Below are 17582 nucleotides of genomic sequence, written 5' to 3'. Positions count from 1 at the left end.
GTAAGTAATGATTAAAGACTGGTAATGAACAAGCAACAGGGCATCTATGCACCAAAAGAACTGACACGTTTCACTTTTTTTTGACAAAATGCATGAATTGCCTTTATTGCACAAAGAAAAAGCCCCCGGCCCTAAATATTGCAACATCTCCTATCATGTTACACATAAGAGTCCCCCTAAAGACAGCAGACTTAAGAGAATATCAGAAATGCTATCTTAAACTTGTGATAAAGTAGATACAGAGACAGAAATATCACAATGTCAACAACACAGTTACAACTTGATGCAATAGTGTGTGCATGTTACTGAAAAGTTATATCTATAATATAACTGTCATTTGCCAAAACACCCAGATTTAGATCTGTCAGCAAGAAAAACAGGAGAACCAGTGTCACCCAAAACATGCTGATAAACAGTAATTTATTATTAGTACATTTTATCTTTAACCACATGTGCTGTAGTCTCCATTGAAGGCTTGGGAAAAGCTCAGCGTCTCCATTTATCTGTGGGGGGAAACAAAGGATGTTACCCATTAAATTCAAGGTGTTTTTGTTTGCAAACAAAGTAAACAAACTTTTTTTTTCTCATTGGACTTTGACATCCATGAAGAAGTGGGAGATTTATTTATTTATTTTTTACCTCTGGTGATCCCAAAGCAGTTCTCACAGTGCACCATCTGTTTGTAGATCCACATGCTGTCCCCAGCCTTCAGATGACCCAGAGTGCTGTTACACACCTGACACTGTTCAAACACAAACAGTTGAGGAAAGAGATACACACTGAGCAGTCAGCTGCACAGTTCCTTATAACAGCTTGTTGCCAGTGGCAGAATGAAACTACTCTTAGTAGTACTAAAAGTACTACTGTGTACAGCATTTAACTTGTGGTCACTTGTCCCTTTGCTAGTTAAACGATCTGAACACCCACCCAGGTGTTTTCAGTTACTCCAGCTGATTAGACTTCTTGTCAGGTCTAAGTCAAGAGGAGCTATTCAGGGAATAACGTCACAGTAGGAAACTCACAGGTATAAATAATACGAGTAATGATTTAGCTGCTTCTGTGTCAGAGTCCTGATGTTGTTAATGCTGGTTTTCTGTCACACCTTCATACTTACTGGGGCACTTGAATAGAACAGAGCCATCATTGAAAACGGTCTATGGGGAAAGTAGTCATGCCTTATCGGGTACAATAAAACTGAATGAAGACTGTCAACCAAGCACAGTTTGTACAAGAGGAGTAACAATCTATAAAATCATACACTGACATTCTCCACTCTTCATAATGACTACATTTACTTCTGATTTGTTATGTTTTGATAAGTGATATTTTGAATGCAGGACTTTTATTTGAAATAGAGTGTGAACAAAATCTGCTCACTTTGAAGCAGGAAGCGTGGCAGTTGATCTTCAAGTCATCCAGGACCATCTTGGCATCACCAATGAAAGGCTTACGGCAGTAGGTGCACAGGTCTTTCTCAAGCACCGTCCTGTTTGAGACAGAGAGGTTGACAAACATTAACATTTACAACGTATTAAAAGAATATTAAGCACATGGTCAAAGTGCATTCTTGACCTTGGAAACAGTATTGTACAGTTTGGCAAAACAAAATCCAATGTGCCATACTCTACGCAGGTTGAAAACTCTTGGAAAAACCCAATGAGATTAGGATGTCTGTTAGTGGGTCAGTACTAAGACACATTTGTAACCGTGAGCATTTTAGCATGTAGATATTAAAGATGTAGATTCTTGGTCTTGTTTTTTTTTTAGTTTCCAAGGTCGAGAAAAAAACTGTCCTAGCACTTTTCTTACCTCTCAGGAGATGCATACACACTCTTCATGGAGGAGTTAGAGTAGATTGGCTCTGCCAGAATGTCATCTGACCTGCTGTGAGAGTTATAGTCATCAGCTGGAGTCTTGCTTTACTCGCATATAATGTTTGTCCACCAAAATTAAACCCCATCATATTTAAGATCATACCTGCTGGTCCTGTACGATGATGTGGTATAGACAGTGGGACTGGTGATACTGGTGTACTCATAGCTATACAAAGATAACGTGAACCACAGATCACATGTGAGAGTTTGAGTATTTCTTACACACTGTGTGCTCAATGAGAATGAAAAGAAAACATCTTATGATTGTTCTGCTTCCTACCTGTCTGGTCTGGAGTAAGAGTAGGTTTTACGGTCGCTGCTGTAGTCCTCGCTGTGTGTGCAAACAAAGATCAGATCAGGGATGATAGAAAGTCGGCAGACAAATTTTCATCTGGTGTGTGTGTGTGTGTGTGTGTGTGTGTGAGCGATAATGATGGTTGTCAAATAATTACCTGGGCCTGGTACTGATGGTGTAGGAAGTGGTACGGGTGGAGGGAACATCATCAGTGTACGAGCTGTAACTGTGTAAAAGAGGCACATGAACGAGTTGGATTTTGAGTTTTACTCATTTTGTTCATATTTTAGGTATTACAAATACATTTTAGTTTGATCAGTTCTCTCAGTAAATCTATTCAAATTAATGTTAGAAAGATTTTATTTTTGCCATTGTAAATTAGAAATCAATTGAAATTTGGCTGTACAGTCAACATGTTTACCTGGTGATTGTGCGAGTGGAGGATGGTGACGTCAGAGTTGGGCTTTCTCCTCTGAATCGCACAAGAGAAAATGCCAGAAGTAAAGAAACATAAATATAATGTGCGTACAAAGAACCCACACATTCACAGGCATTCATTTCCAAAACTCACCCTCTGCTGCTGTCCACCGTGACAGTCTCTGTCTTTGTGACGCTTGATCTGCTGTGACAATGACAATGTCTTGTTTCACTGACAGGATAATAATATGGTTGTTTGTTTAGTTAAAAGTTAATCACTGAGACATCTCACCTGGGAGAAGACAGATCAGATGTAATGGCTTTAGGCAGGAGGGTGTCATATAGGTCATCCTCAGCCCTGGAAATACAACAGCATTATAAGTATGTGGGGATTGTGAACACAATCCTTACGAGCATATTTATTGGAAAAAATAAATATTGATAAAAGTTTATCTTACTTAGATGAAGTTCTGGTTGTGGTTGTAGTTTTAACACCACCTCTGTAAAAACAAAGATAGTTTATTTTTATCTGACTGCTTGGTATTAAATGTCACTGTTATAGTGTATACATTGTGGTGCAGGAACTCACCCATTAATGCTGCTTTTCACTGTCACAGTCTCAGTACTGGAGACAGTTGTTTTGCTGGGATGAAGCAAACATTACTGATTACATTGTGATTGATAATAATCAATCATTCTTTACAGAGTTCTAAGGACATTTTAAGTGCTTATTCATTATTAATGCTTAAATAACAAATACGTTACTGGACACATATATCTGATTACAACTACATTATAGGGGTTTGTAAACCATTTATTAAATGTTTATCTCACTATATGCAGTGCTTGTAAATGCTAGACATGTGGAACCAGGTGTTGCATATGAGATTAAGACCTTGCAGGTTTTATGAGTGACTGCAAATATTACCTATCTGTGACATTGTCTTTGATGGACTTGGGAATGAGTGTATCATAAAGTTTGTCCTCAGGGCTGTGGAGAAATAATTTTAACACAGAGTAAACAATTTGTTCAAACAAACAGAGTAACTAATTTCAATGTAATGCCTCCTAGATAGTATACAGTCTGCATTATACACACTACCAGATGAAACTCACTCTCTGTCAGTGCTGCCTTTCACCACCACAGTCTCAGTTTTGGAGAAGGTTGATTTGCTGTAAAAGGAGAAAATATACCTTAGTACAGTACATAATTACAGATTCCTTTGTGTCAATATAATATTTAATATATTTTTTTCTAGACTGTGTAAAAATATCACCTGTCTGTGGGTGAGACACCATTCTTGGTGGACGAAGGGAGGAGTGTATCATACAGTTTGTCCTCCGGACTGCACAGAAACAGTAAAGACAGGTTAATTCGTATGTGAAGTGTAGGTTTATATTCTACATGACAACTTTTTAAAAATCTTAAAATATATTACTTCTTATTGCTGGTAACAGTGGTCTCAGTCACTTTGGTTGTTTTGGTAGGTGAGAAGTTTGAGTATAGAGGCCTGTGTGAAAAGATGTTACAACTAATCAGCCTTTTGTTCACACACAGATCAAGCTAATATTATATATATGATCATTTGCATTTGAAACCTTGTCTTGTTTTTGTAGTGGCGTATTTTTACATTGTTTTACTGACACTTCTACTCAATAATAGAATATTTTTACCCTTTGCTTGAAGACTTGACTCGCTCAGTGAATGTCTCAGTCTTGGTTGGACTTTTAATCACAGGAGATCTGCAAAAGTTATTATCAAACAATTGATCCTTAATCTGTTATGGACCCAATGTGCAATGGGATGGCACACATTAATGCTGAAGTATTTTTCACCTAACACTCTGGGTGGTGGTGATGGTGGTCTCAGTGGTTTTGCCGTCCTTGGTGATCGTGGTGGTTGTAGTGCTGTAGAAAGAGTAATACAAGGCAAAAGTTACAAAATGCTTCGGTGTACTATGTTTCTTTGTTTGGTTTGAAGTATTTATTGCATACCTTGTCTTTGGTTCCTCTGTAACAGTAGTCTTGGTTGTGGTGGTGCTGTGGTGATGTGATAAAAAAGTTCTACATTATATTCATTGTTTCTCGGTTGGTTTTTGTGTTATGTGTAATAAACTGAAGCTTTACATACGTTGTGGGAGAATCTGACTTCAGGCTTGAATATGTGCTGCAACAAAGGGGCAGAATGTTCAGATGGTTTCCTAAAAGAAAAATCACTAAATGTTGCACCGTTATTTGTGCTATTATAAAAATGTACCTTTTTGTGTAGGAAGACGTAGTCTTGCTGGAAGGGAGGGTGCTGCCAGTAGAAGAGAGGCATTATTAAGTCACATTTCTGGTTAAAATTACTGAAAGTACATTTACTGACTGGAGAAAAAATTAACAGGGAAAAGAAATACTATTTTACTGCACCAACCTGCTCCTCAGCTCATCCTGACTTCCACTGAATCTGCAATGACAGAAAGCACAATTGATGGTTCTTGTCACAGTCTGCTTACTTGATGACTAACTTGAAAAAATCTAATAGATTCTACCATTAATATCAGCAAAGGATAGCAGTGAATGATACCTCTTGGTCAGAGCCTGCACAGACGTTGATGTGGTTGTGGTTTTGCTGGGTTTTGTTTCTACAGTCTCTGAACTAACAAAAAAATAAATAAATAAATTACATTAAATGAAGTGATTAATGACTCAAATAATTATTTCCATTACAGCCATTCACCAAAATAAGTAACAGTTTTCCATTATTTTGTCCTTTATTTGAGGAAAGGTTGAAACACTTCTTTTACCCCACAAGAGTTTCGTTGGATTTGTGCCGGCTCAGAACATATTTGCCAAAGTTTGGGTCTCGGCTGAAGGAGGAAAAAAGGATAAGAAATCAGTTCACTCACTACACACTGGAATGTAGGAATGTAACAGGAGGCTTTTTTTAAGATGATTGTCACACCCAACAGTTCTGCCACTCCCAAGGTGAGTGTGTAAGCCCATTTGTCAACATGGAACATGAAATTTACACAACTTACTCCACAAATTCGTCCTCATCATCAGGTTTTCTGATCCAGCTGTTGTCTTTCAGGAGAGATGTCCTCTTCTTGCTGTCCTCGATTGCCTGGCTGGGGCTGGTGCTCTTGGCTACAAACACAAGACAATGAAAATATGAGTGTCTCCAGCTGACAAAATTTATACCGACCGAACAGAACGGAGAACTATTCCATCTCTTATCATTAACATTTAGCTCAGCTCATTTGCTACTCACCCTCTTTTTATGTTTAGTTTACCATGCAACTGTGACATATATAAATCTTACTTTCATACATACTGAAACCTGTAATGGCCCACCTACACACTGGAGAAATGTACGTAGATTTTAGCATTTTAATTCTAAGATTGTGTTTTTTCCTTGATTTCCAATCAGTTTCTTTTTCTAATTCTTATTTATTCCATTATTATTTTAATATTCTTTTTATTCTTCATTGTACGCAAGTCTTTTTGGCACAAATGCAGGAATATGCTGTTATTTGTTATTGTTTTCCATGTATTTTCCTTTTTAAAAAACAAAATCTGGTTTTATGTCATTCAATTTGAATGATCTCTATTTTTTGTTTGCATCAGTCTCAAATTGTTTATTGCCTTATGATCAGCCTCTTTGGTCATCTATAAAGCACTTTAAATTGCACTAAAATTAATTAAACATCCCATGCGAATACAGTTTGATTGACTGATAGACCACATGGCAGTTGCTGCACAAATGAAAGCATTTTCGTGTGCTCAAACAGTGCTTTGAAACGCAGTGGTATACTCATAAGTCTGTGTGAAGAGACTAGTTTTCAATGAGTGATAATGATTAGAATAAAAGTTAAAGCAAGAAGCAGAGATAAAAAGAAATATAAAGGACAAAGGCTCAAAGAAAAAGCACATATATATAATTTTATGTAGTCTAATATGAGTAATATAAGTATTATTAAAACATATGAGCATCATGTGACAATTATAACTTTTGAAACTTTAATCTTGCCTCTAAGATGTTGGCACTACATGGAATTTTAGTCCCTTTTAGTGTTTAATTGTTTGACAATTCTGAGTACTTACGAGTCTGGGCTGGATACCTGCTCATTTTGTAACGTCACCTGCAAGAGTGATAGAACAATAAGGGAATTCATCACATAACGAAACTACAGTCTATTAGCCACTAGGTGGTACTGTGGTCTGAAAGCTTTCGTAGGCTGTACAGTGCCTGTTCTGTGTTGAAGTTTAACCTGAGATCAGTGTACATGCAAGCTCAACCCAAAAAGCTTACGAATCAGTGGTTTTAACCTGCAGTGTTGCCGTGTCTTTTTGTCTCTTCATAAGCACTGATATGTACATTTTCATCAGGGTGGTTTTGTGAACGTCATGTTGGGTTCATAACTGTGCCTCCAGTACATCAATTTAAATTTTGCTTAACCCCAGACTCACCGATTAAGCCCTAAACTGGTTTGGCTTGATCTGAACCCACATGAGGACACACCCACCCTCCATAACACACCTTCTCCAAACACACCATTGTCAGCAAAACAGAGGGGCGTACCAGTAACATGCCATTAACTATTGATGATAAAGATCATGCCCTTTCGACTACATGCACACTCCAGTGCAAATGCTTTCATATCAGAAGCCTGAAGGCAGACATATACAGCGGTGTGGGAAGTTATAACTGTAAATGTCACAACTTTTATTTGTCCAAAAACAAATAAATGTTTTGCGCTGGGTTTGTTGTGTGAAGCAGTTTTGCATCTCTTGTTGTAATGTGCACGACAGGCCCATGTAACAGCTGTCTTGAGTTAAAGAGCTGAGACAGAACTTGTCTTGAAGCCTTCCAGATTATTGAAATTGATGGCCATTCTGAAAAAGAAACTTTTATGACAGGTTCAGTAAAATCTCTGGTTTTGAGAGTTTGAGCTTTGTAAGGAAAAAAAATTGCTCTTGAGGATCATACATTTATGATTCAAATATGATGTCATATTCGGAAATGTGAAGTCCTTGAAATTTTCCTGACTGTACAATATTGGGTGGCAGATTCAAATGTGACTTGGCAACCAAAAACATTTTCAAGATAGAACATGTTGTTCAGCTGTACAGGTTAGCACTTTAAAAATGCAAATTTTTAATGTTTGCTTTGCCAGTACTCCACAGCAGTTATATGGTTCATGTTGAGAAATATAAGCAACAGCAAGCCCAGACAAGAAATCCCAGAGTATGTGTACAAGTGTGTCATGCCCCTGTGTATAGTGTATCAATGTATCAGTAAGACATGCATTTCCACACTCATAGTAAAGACACTAAAAAAGTACATTCTGCAATGAACTACAGTCATAGCTGCATCATTACATGATCTTCATACACCGCATGTTTTTGAATATATTTTTTTCAGAATTCATTGCATTTGAGTGCAATGGAGCCTGTCTCAAAGAACTCAATAAACACAATAAAACACAATAAAAACCATCTACAATTTTTGAAGCACATTTTCATCTAAATCTCTGTTATTAGTGCACAAAAATAGGAATGGAAAAAGGAAACTGACAAAGGATTTGGAAAGAGACTGGGTACATACCTCCACAGAAAACTCTGAGACTGAGGCTGAACACACAGAGAAAACTCTCACTATAGTCCGGGTCCTGACACCTGTCTGTTACTCTGCAGTATGCAATCACACCCCTATTCCTTCGGCTTTAACGTCAAGGGAGGAGATTCCACGGGCACCCAAGGGTGTGGCTTCACAGAACAATCAAAGAATACTCTCTCCCTCTCACTCGAAATTTTTTCTCTTTCCATCATCACCATTTACGCCTTATTAATTACTGTTCTTTCTGTTTGTGAGTTGAGAGAAAAAACTGGACTTGGGTGGGGTGCTGAAGGACCTGCCATTCAACTTAGGAGTCAAGGAAGCAGAAGAGCAAAGTGGGTGTGAGATTTTGCGCTTCTCTGACTTACTGTATACTTAAACTCAATGGAACATGATTTAATTGTAACACAAAAAAAATAGGAATCTCCTGCTTGAAATGTTTTATCCATATTCATTGTGACATAATGCATTTGAAACTATGTCACATATGTATACTGATCTTTATTCTAGATACATGACTGAGAAAGGGCCCCTCTCCAAAGTACTGTCCTTCATTATGCCTGTGTATCAATATCCTGCTGACTTTTTAATTCAATACTGGGCTAACAGTGGACTTTACATATGCTAATAAAAGTAGTGGAAGATAGGATGGTTTCAACTTGATTTTCACTCTCAGGTTATTGACAGGTCTCACCACATCCTTAACCTTGAATGAAATCTCTGCCCAAGGACATTTAATATCATGTATACTGATTAAGACCAAGCCATCTGCAGCATTGTAGGAGGATGTTATAGGAGACAAGAGGTTGATAGACACACAGAGATCTAAATCATCAGGCTGGAACTATAAAGGTCATGTTGTCTGTGACTGTGAGCTTTATTACTGGGTGTGCCATGTTTTGGATGATCAAAGGTATGAAAGACGCATAGCATGCTGGGGTGTGACAACAAGATACTGATAGGTGAACTCCTCCCAGTCATGATGACAGCACAAAAAGGAATGCAGACTGCCCTGCGATGGCCAAACTACTGGGCTAAATGTCAACAGGCCATGCCACAGTTTTAATAGAAAGACATTTCTGTATGAACAAACATGCCCAAATATCACATTTTAAAGGAAATGCTGTACAGCTGTTTTAATTTTACTGAACCAAAAACACGCTTTGCCAGTTTAAGGCATTTAAATGAACTTTAAATAAATACACTGTTTCCCATAAAGTTGGAAAATATATTTTACCTCTTTTCATGAAATGATTGTGACTGTGTGATTCATTCTTGATAGATTAAGTGTATATCTTCTCAAAGCTTTATTGATCAATCGCTTCCAATGTGATTACTGATGTGTATAAATAAGAATAAAAAGAGGAATATGTCTGAACACAAAATTGTTCCTACTTTATGGGCAACAGTGTAAAATACCCCCAATCAACCCCAAATGGAGCACATTGATTCTCCAGTCATTCATTCATTCATTAGCCACCAGTGATTGCCTGCTCCCTTTACTGTATGGCAGCATTCATTCAAGTGGAAATCACTGACACTGGGTGGTGCTAGAGCCATAATGGTGGAAATGACAATACTGGTTTTGCAGCTCTTTTAAAATAAATACAACAAGTTGCTCAAGGCTACACATGTCCTACTGAGTCTACTTCCATTTAGTTAAAGGAACAGAAATTAGAGTAACCTGTTCTGTTTTGGTGACTTAAAGGGATAATTGTCAGTATGATTTTGAACCGAAACGGACTAAGAGCTATGGTGTCAGGACAACTGATGACATACTTTCATATCAATCCAACAATCTATCTAGACTTATATACTGACCCTAGTTCCTGGATGTGTTTGTGGCAGCTGAATTTAATCTCTACTAATTCAGCTCATGCTTGTTCCCTGACCCATGACATCATCTTGGCCTAGATATACTGCCCCTCCTCGCTCCATTCGTCCTGTAACTGGACAGCGCTAAGACAACCAGGGGTTAAGTGAGCAGCCTCTGAAATGTGGCTGCGTCTTCACGTTACACAGCTGAACGCCAAATCATTCTCTTTTTATAACCTTCTACCTAAAGACCACAGAGGAAAATGAATGTCAACAGTCTATGATCCAGCACGGTAATAACACTTTTACAGTAGATTTCAATACTAAGCTCTTTTTCACTGATAATATTTTATACTGAAACCTGCACAACCCCTCAGTTTTATGTTCTTAACTGCTTCTGTGAAGAGTCAGTTGTCATCACTGATACATGCTGGTACTCTGATACTGCGCATGATAATCTCCCAATGCTTCCTGGGTTGCTATGAGAAGAGACTGTAGACCAACCCCTCTCTTGTCATTGGGCTATTGCAATGCCTCGCAGCCAATAAAGCACCGCTAGAGCTTGTGTAAATCTCTCTCTCTCTCTAGCTCTCTCTCTCAATAAATATACATGCGCATCCACACGTACATATATTTATACCAACTTTTAAAAAAGATGACATTATCAATTTGACTGCAGGGAGATCCTGTAAAATAAAGCATTTGGAAGATTTACTTGCTTGATACATGTTCATACATGCTGTCCGTGTGACATATAGTATCTCTATAAGAGACATGCACTATGTACATTTCTGTGAAATCTGCACTGCCTGCTCTGTTTTCTGTGTCCGCCTTTGCTTTGCAGTGTTTTGCTGGCATTTTGACTGATGTTACCCAACACTGTGTCTCCCAATTTCTCCCTGCTGTATTTCTGCTCCTTCTGCACCCTTGTCTCTCCCCCTGTCAACACGAAAATGAAAAAGCAAGTAGTGGCATCACAGGATCACTTGAAGTAGGTAAACATGACTATGTAGGCCTCGCCTAAAGCCTGCTCAGTGAAGAAGACCACTGTATCACAAAGACGATTGAATCAAAAGGTAGCTGCAGTCCTTGTGCAAACTAATGAGTTGTTTAAGACAGCATGTCTGAGATCAAAGGGCAACATTTCACAGTTACTCAGAGCAGTGGTCACTAGAGAAGGAAGCACAATACAATACAGTACAATATTATTCCAGGCAGCAGCTATTAATGGAATAGTAGTAAATGTAGTGTAACTGATAGGAGCAGGGAAGAAACTGAGAAGTTAAAAAAAAAAAAAAAAATCAAAGCAGTAATAATATAATGCAACACTGTTTTTAAAGATCACACCCGAGCTTCAGTGTTTATTCTTCTGTGGGCAACAAGGCATTTAATCGCTTTTAAAAGTCTCTTAGTGTGCCAATTTTAGATCAAACTGGGAGGGGCTCCGGGTAGACCTCTGCAAATTAAATGTCCAGATTCCAACTGTGCACAGTGTGCAAAATAGTCCCCATGATTCTACCCTCTGACTGTTATGCATTCTTTCACCTCCAGAAATGCCGATTCGTGTTTTTAAAAAAAAATCAGTCAATCAATACATGAGAACAGACATATACAAGGGAGGTCATTGTTCAAATAAATCAATGATAGCATCGCTCGGTTTGGTCGTATGAAAATATCCCGGCATGCCAGCGACGCAAGACTCAGCCAGGGAGGGGAGGGATGATGGAGCTAAGATGGCAGACCAACTGAGGGTGCTGCCTCTCCGGGGTCAAGAAATATTCAAGGAGCGAATTGAAAGCGAAACACGACAAGGCGGTTTTTGGAAATGAATGGTGCCGTTTCTGCGATTTTACAAGAAATTGCGTTATGGCTTGAGAAGATATATTTGCAGGCGACAAGCACCGTGTTGACGCTGTGGCCAGATCGGAAGACCGTAGTTGCACCACCAGATTGGCTACAATTTGCGCTTACAATAACCGTGGACCGTGGATGCTAATTGTGGTATTTCTGCGACTTGGAATGGGCAAATGATGTGACATGTGGGGGATTTAATGACAAGTGGATTGCGTTTGATGGCTAGATGTGATCTAGCTGTGATATCCTTTGAGTGATATATGCATTGTTCTCCAAAACGATGATGTGTGCTGCTGCGGCAGCGGCCGCCGGTGGTGGGATTCTGCCCTCCTCATCACCGTCGATGGGGCTGGGTGTCAGGGTCATTTCTGGAGCAGGAGCCGATCTCTCCACCATTGGTTCGGGCATGGGTTCTTGTCCGACACCCGGAGCCCAGTCGGATTGTCGGACTCGGTACCAGCTTTTACTCTCAGGACGAGCGCTGGCGGAAAGATACAGACGAATTTATACCACCGCTATCAACGATAAAGAGCAAGGGATAAATCAAGGAAGGTGAGTGGTTAACGTGAAAAAATATAGACATCTAATGAACGGGTCTGTCATTTGTGGTGCTAACTGAGCTAACGACCGTAAGCTAACGTTAACCCTTACTCAGCGGTGTGTCGGTTAACATCAGCAACACAGTAGTTAATATATATTTATGGTTCATGAGCTACCCTGTCGGGCCCTTGTAACATTAGACATTGTTTCAATTACAAACAACAGGGCAGGAGCTCGATAATTTGGGTGCAACCTGTTATAGGGGTCGGCTTGCTAGGTAGCATTTTGGCTTTGACTTCCCTAGCTTCCCTGTGTCAGCTAAGCTAATGTTAGGTTAGTTCACCCTTGCGCGGGGGATTTGCACTCCGGGTGCTGTATACATGATATTTTTTTATCCAAACATTGACACGTTGCCATTGAAATAACTGCATTAACCACTAGGACTCTGAAAAATGTGCACTTATATCGGCTTGCATCCAAAACAAGCTAGCTAGCTAACTGTCATGATAGTAGTTTGTCAATTTGTTTTGAGTAATAGCTGCCACCCAGCTAACTGTAAACAAACCTACCGCTTGTTTAATGCCCTGACTTTTTTTGTTGAACATTTTAAACAGTCATTACTGGGGTTGTCACCACAATGTATATTACCTAACCAGTCATTTAATATAATTTGAAGTAGTGAGCTGTGTGTGTTTAGGCCCAACGGCGTCACTGTTTCGATAGCTAGCAAACGGTAACGAACGTTGAGGAGCATCAGCCCTTCCCCAGGTTATCGGAACGTCAACTAAGAGCTTTATTTTCCCAAGTGAAATACAGCTGATGATGGGAAGACATACATTTAAGCTCATAATAAGTACAGCACGTTGCTCTTAAAACGTTAAGACATGCTTGGATGAGGATGTGCGGGGAGGTGGTGAACTGATTTGCTTTTCTGGCATAAGCGGGTAATACAGTTACGTCATTGTAGTCAGTCAGGTTGTAGACTGAGTAGTCGGATCGTTGCAGCTTCCTCCCTCACAAACTGACTTGTGTTTCTCAGTCCACCATGTACAATGTTTACGTCGAGCATGGGCCGGTGCAGTCGTATGCAGGAAGTTTGGGCACTCTTGGGCAGATTGCATAACAGTAAATGCACTCTTACTTTTTTAAATCTTATTTTAGACTTCTTGTGATCTTAAGAAGTATAAACAAAAATTTAACTGTAATTGTGGCATGGGCAAAAGTTTTGGCACTCTGCTAAGTATGTGGGTGGTAGTCTTATGTTTTGGGCTTGTGTGGCAGCCAGTGGCACAGGAAACATTGCACAGATAGAGAGGGGAAGATTGGATTTCGCCAAATATCAGTAAATTCTCAATACAGTTGCAGAAAGTCAAAAAAGTGAAACTTAAAAAGGCTTGCTTCGACAACAAGACAGTGAGCCACAGCACACCTCATAATCCATCTTAAACTACTTCAAGAAACACACGCTGGAGGTTTAGATCTGCAAGACAACCTAAAAATATCACACAGCTTGAAGTGACCTGCAAGAAAGAGTGGGTGAAAATTCCTAAATCAATAATAAAAAGACTTTTAGCTGGCTACTCAAAGGGTTTGCAAACTGTGATGTGTCAAAAATCAATGAAATATGTAATTTGCCTGAGGTGCCCAAATTTTTGCATACAACTGTAAGCTGTTTTTGAAGTGTCAGACATTAGTCTCATTGGAACACCAGCCAACTCCTGAATTTGTTTATCTATACAAAAAAGTCAATGCTAAACATTTGCTGGATGCAGCTTCTCAAATGTGAGAATTTAATGCTTCTCTGTGTCATGTGATTGTTGATTGAATACCTTTGAGGTATTGAATACCTTTGAGGTTGAATGGCAAAACCAGACATTTGACCTCAGCTTTGGCTCTAGGAAATTATAACAGGCCCTGGACAGATACAGGGACATAGATGTTTCTGCAGAACAGTGGTGAAACAAAGAAAATCATTCAAGCTTGCAGAGAAAAAAGTGAACAGAATTATTACATTACCAGTTTTAAAGCAGCCAATTGGCAGCAGATTTAAGAGGATCTGTTGTATTTACTAGTAAGCAATAATGATTAAAGACATTGGAATGTAAACTGTGGAGCTGTAATGGTTATTATAAGCAAATGAAAGGATAGATTATTTTTTTTCAACACCATGACTGGCTTGAAGAAGAATGTGTTTACCATTATCTTATCGCATACTTTGCATAATAAAGCATGTGTTAAGATGAAATAAAAAGCTATGCTATGTGTTTGATTGTAACCATTGCTTAAGATTAGACTGTATTTCACAGTATTGTGTCATCATTTTATGCTTCCAGGGGAAAGAAGGCTTTGAGTAAGAAGAAACTGAAAAGGCGACAGAAGGTCAAGTCAAAAGTCAAATCAAGAACAAAGGTAAGAAATGCTGTATTGTCTAAAACAATACCACACAACTATACACTTTCCGTCTATTTAATACTATTATTTCTGTATTTAGATTTGGGTATTATTAATAGATACGTTATTGTAAGGATAAGGCCACACTGACTGAGGGCTGCTTTTAAACCTGCACAATATTAATATAATTACCTTAATTATTTATGCCTCTTGATATATTCACCATGCATAACACCATACAGTGTTAATTGTTGCAATATTAAATCACAAATAAATCACAAATAGGTGCAATATTCAGTGCTTCTTAGCACTACTTAAACCATTTCATAGGCATAATTAAATGTCTATTTGTAGTATTTTGTTTAAAAAAATACTGGACCGACTGTTTTAATTTGCAACTGTCACAGCCTTAGGTATTCACTGGGTAGTTCTTACAGTCATTCTGACGCTCCACTGAATGACTTTAACAGACTGGAATAGTTTAAAGAGAAGGTTAGATTATCTTTAATGCTGAAGGTGTTTGGCTGAATAATTATTTTCACCGGTGGAGATGGACAGGTGCCAGGAAGCTCATCTACACATGAAGCAGTAGAGGTGGATAGGCAGAATGTGAGACACATGGGAGTGGCTCTGGCTTGTGCACGATGGCCTGTTGCCGAGCGACCTAATGTGTTCCACATCTCCACGGCAACAGTTGCCGGCCTCCATCTCCTTCATCCAAAGAGGGAACCTAGTCTGCATCAGAGGATGTGGTAGTGTTTTTGCGTCTGCTTTGTACTTTGCATGGACAACATAGGTTAACTAGTCTATCCCCAAGTTATGTCAACAAACATTGATTTTCAAATTGACTCATCTCCTTGCTGTTTTTCTCTTAGAGAGTGAGAGAGCAGCCTGCCCTATGACCTGTTTGTAATATTGTTAGTCAGCGCTTGGATATAACTTTATTGCACATTTTTTTCCCAGCAGCTTGCAGAAAGAGGCTAAAGAGATGAATGCGATACTACTTAGTCATCCTCCGCCGCAATTAAATTAGTCAGTTAAGTTCTCTTCAGGTTGACATGTTCAGTGAGTTGATGTCTTGGAACTTCATTACATATTTTTTTTTTTTAGAGACAGAGAACTGAGTGGTAGGCAAGGCTGGCTGGCTGGCTGGCTGGCTGGCAGGCACGCAGGCACAAAAACATGGGTAGTTGCATGGGCACTCATGCTGTATTTGTATGTGTTGTCCTCACTCTTGCTCTGTCACTCCTCTCACTCCAGCGTAGTCAGACAAGAGTGTGATTTCAAAGGACCTCTTCTCCTCCTTTTGTCTGCTTCTGTGCTTATAAACGTGTGAAAGTGGAGTCAGAACAAAATAGCATAAGCACTTATCATCCTTATGAAGAGAGGGTGAAGTAACGTCTTGTGTGCAGGCAGATGAGTAATTTGCCTTTTTCAAAAACTATAATTTACTAATAACAGTGTAATGGTACAAAATGACATATTCGATAGAAGAACACTAAAAAGTTTATGTGTCCTAATTATCTACATAATATCTATAACATAGACACAAATACAATTCAACGTACTTCATGCTGTTGTCATCCTAGCATGTAAGCATGAAACCAAGGTTCACCAGTCTGATCTCCATGTCCTTGCATTTACATAAATGTCACAATACTTCCTTTATTCAAACTGAATATTGCCATTAATTGGTCATGCAGAACTGCTGCATATTAAAGTAATTTTTAGGAGACTGAACTGAATATGGTGTACTCATAACCTGTAGTGCACTTGGCCTGGATAAATTGAAGAAGATATGACAGGGAACAATGGTGGTGTGTGTAGTGATAGTGAGATGGCAAAATAAATGGGTCAGTCAAGTAAAATCAGATTGTGCAGCATCTGACTTTTTAAATAATTCAAAAAAATAGATAGACTATTAAAGTTATTGGTAGTGTTATCTAAATTATTTGTCATTGTAGTATGAGGGCTAGTAGTTCCAGTTTGTGCCTCTCATGTATTATGAATATTAACATTACATGTGAGTCACAGAGTCAATCATCCTCTCTCCTTTCTATGGAAAAAAACCCCACATCGCCACTTCTTTATCTTTCAGAGAAATGGATACTTATTTCTGTAACTTGAATGTATGGGGTGTATGGACACTAGAGGTGAAACACCGATAAACTGGATTTTGTATAGTAAAAAAGGTTGAGTCTGAGTAAAGACAGTCATTTTTGAATGTCTATTAATGATTTAAAAATGTTCCTGTTGATAAACTGCATTTTTACTCATTTGAATTCGGGTTGTAAACTAACAATCATTCCACTTGAGCCTTTGCTTTCGGAAGACACATCTTTTATTCTTATTTTCTTATTTTTCCATAAAGCCACCAAGCTGAAATGTGTAGATGTCTTAAGTGCGGTCTGGGGCTCCATACCAGCCTTTTCCAAAGCTTTTAGATGGCCATTAAATCATCAGCAAAGTGCAGACTGAAGCACAAGAAACCATCAGATCATCAGCTTGTTTGGGTTATGGTTATGGGTATGTGCTATTACAAAGTGAGAAGAAAACCACGTAACATCAGCAGGTTACTGGGCTTTGCATATTTGGGGTTGCCTTTGTTTATGTGCATCATGACATAGTTTGAAGGTGTTGCTTTTAATGACAAGCCTCTGGTAAATGTCAGGATATTTTGGCTTCAGCTACGTCAATTTGGACATTTCCTTTGTCATCTGTCTCTTGCAATTCCTTTGCCTTTATTGAAGGGCAATACTGAATTGTACTCAACTTTAAAACAAAAACACCA

General features: G+C 38.7%; 2 protein-coding genes across 17 annotated transcripts in view; one reads left to right on the top strand and one right to left on the bottom strand.

The window, feature by feature from the left end:
• Nucleotides 1-74: 74 nt before the first annotated feature.
• scel (sciellin) lies at nucleotides 75-8314 on the bottom strand. Of its 3 annotated transcripts, none has more exons than XM_041058141.1 (27): nucleotides 8180-8314; nucleotides 6676-6713; nucleotides 5610-5718; nucleotides 5376-5438; nucleotides 5156-5227; nucleotides 5003-5035; nucleotides 4844-4885; nucleotides 4718-4753; nucleotides 4582-4626; nucleotides 4423-4494; nucleotides 4261-4329; nucleotides 4026-4097; nucleotides 3864-3932; nucleotides 3703-3759; nucleotides 3515-3577; nucleotides 3176-3229; nucleotides 3045-3086; nucleotides 2879-2944; nucleotides 2741-2791; nucleotides 2591-2641; nucleotides 2327-2395; nucleotides 2155-2205; nucleotides 1978-2040; nucleotides 1810-1884; nucleotides 1378-1486; nucleotides 640-742; nucleotides 75-503 (listed from the first exon to the last, which is right to left on the bottom strand). In XM_041058141.1, the coding sequence occupies exons 2-27, from the start codon at nucleotides 6698-6700 to the stop codon at nucleotides 487-489; spliced, it is 1578 nt and encodes a 525-aa protein (XP_040914075.1). In that variant the 5' UTR covers nucleotides 6701-6713; nucleotides 8180-8314; the 3' UTR covers nucleotides 75-486. The 3 variants fall into 3 exon arrangements, with proteins under 3 accessions (XP_040914075.1, XP_040914077.1, XP_040914076.1); XM_041058143.1 differs by having other exon boundaries at nucleotides 1810-1881; XM_041058142.1 differs by having other exon boundaries at nucleotides 2741-2788.
• A 3415-nt stretch (nucleotides 8315-11729) lies between these two features.
• Nucleotides 11730-17582, top strand: part of mycbp2 (MYC binding protein 2) — a 56955-nt gene continuing 51102 nt past the window's right edge. For all 14 annotated transcript variants that reach the window (XM_041056895.1, XM_041056902.1, XM_041056892.1 and 11 more), the window contains exons 1-2: nucleotides 11730-12412; nucleotides 14734-14809. In XM_041056895.1, coding sequence (XP_040912829.1) covers nucleotides 12141-12412; nucleotides 14734-14809 — 348 coding nt within the window. In that variant the 5' untranslated portion in view covers nucleotides 11730-12140. The remainder of the gene's footprint in view (nucleotides 12413-14733; nucleotides 14810-17582) is intronic.

The sequence above is a fragment of the Toxotes jaculatrix genome, chromosome 15 (genome assembly GCF_017976425.1).
Source record: "Toxotes jaculatrix isolate fToxJac2 chromosome 15, fToxJac2.pri, whole genome shotgun sequence".
Lineage (NCBI taxonomy): Eukaryota > Metazoa > Chordata > Actinopteri > Toxotidae > Toxotes > Toxotes jaculatrix.
This window is presented reverse-complemented; position numbering and strand designations above follow the sequence as displayed.

Excerpts from the sequence above, each read along its gene's own strand:
- scel (XM_041058141.1), bottom strand. The coding sequence starts at position 6,700 with ATGAGCAGGTATCCAGCCCAGACTC. Across the intron at positions 3,933-4,025 it reads ACTGTTACCAGCAATAAGAA|TCCGGAGGACAAACTGTATG; the intron begins GTAATATATTTT and ends GTTTCTGTGCAG. Across the intron at positions 1,885-1,977 it reads TCATCGTACAGGACCAGCAG|CAGGTCAGATGACATTCTGG; the intron begins GTATGATCTTAA and ends TAACTCTCACAG.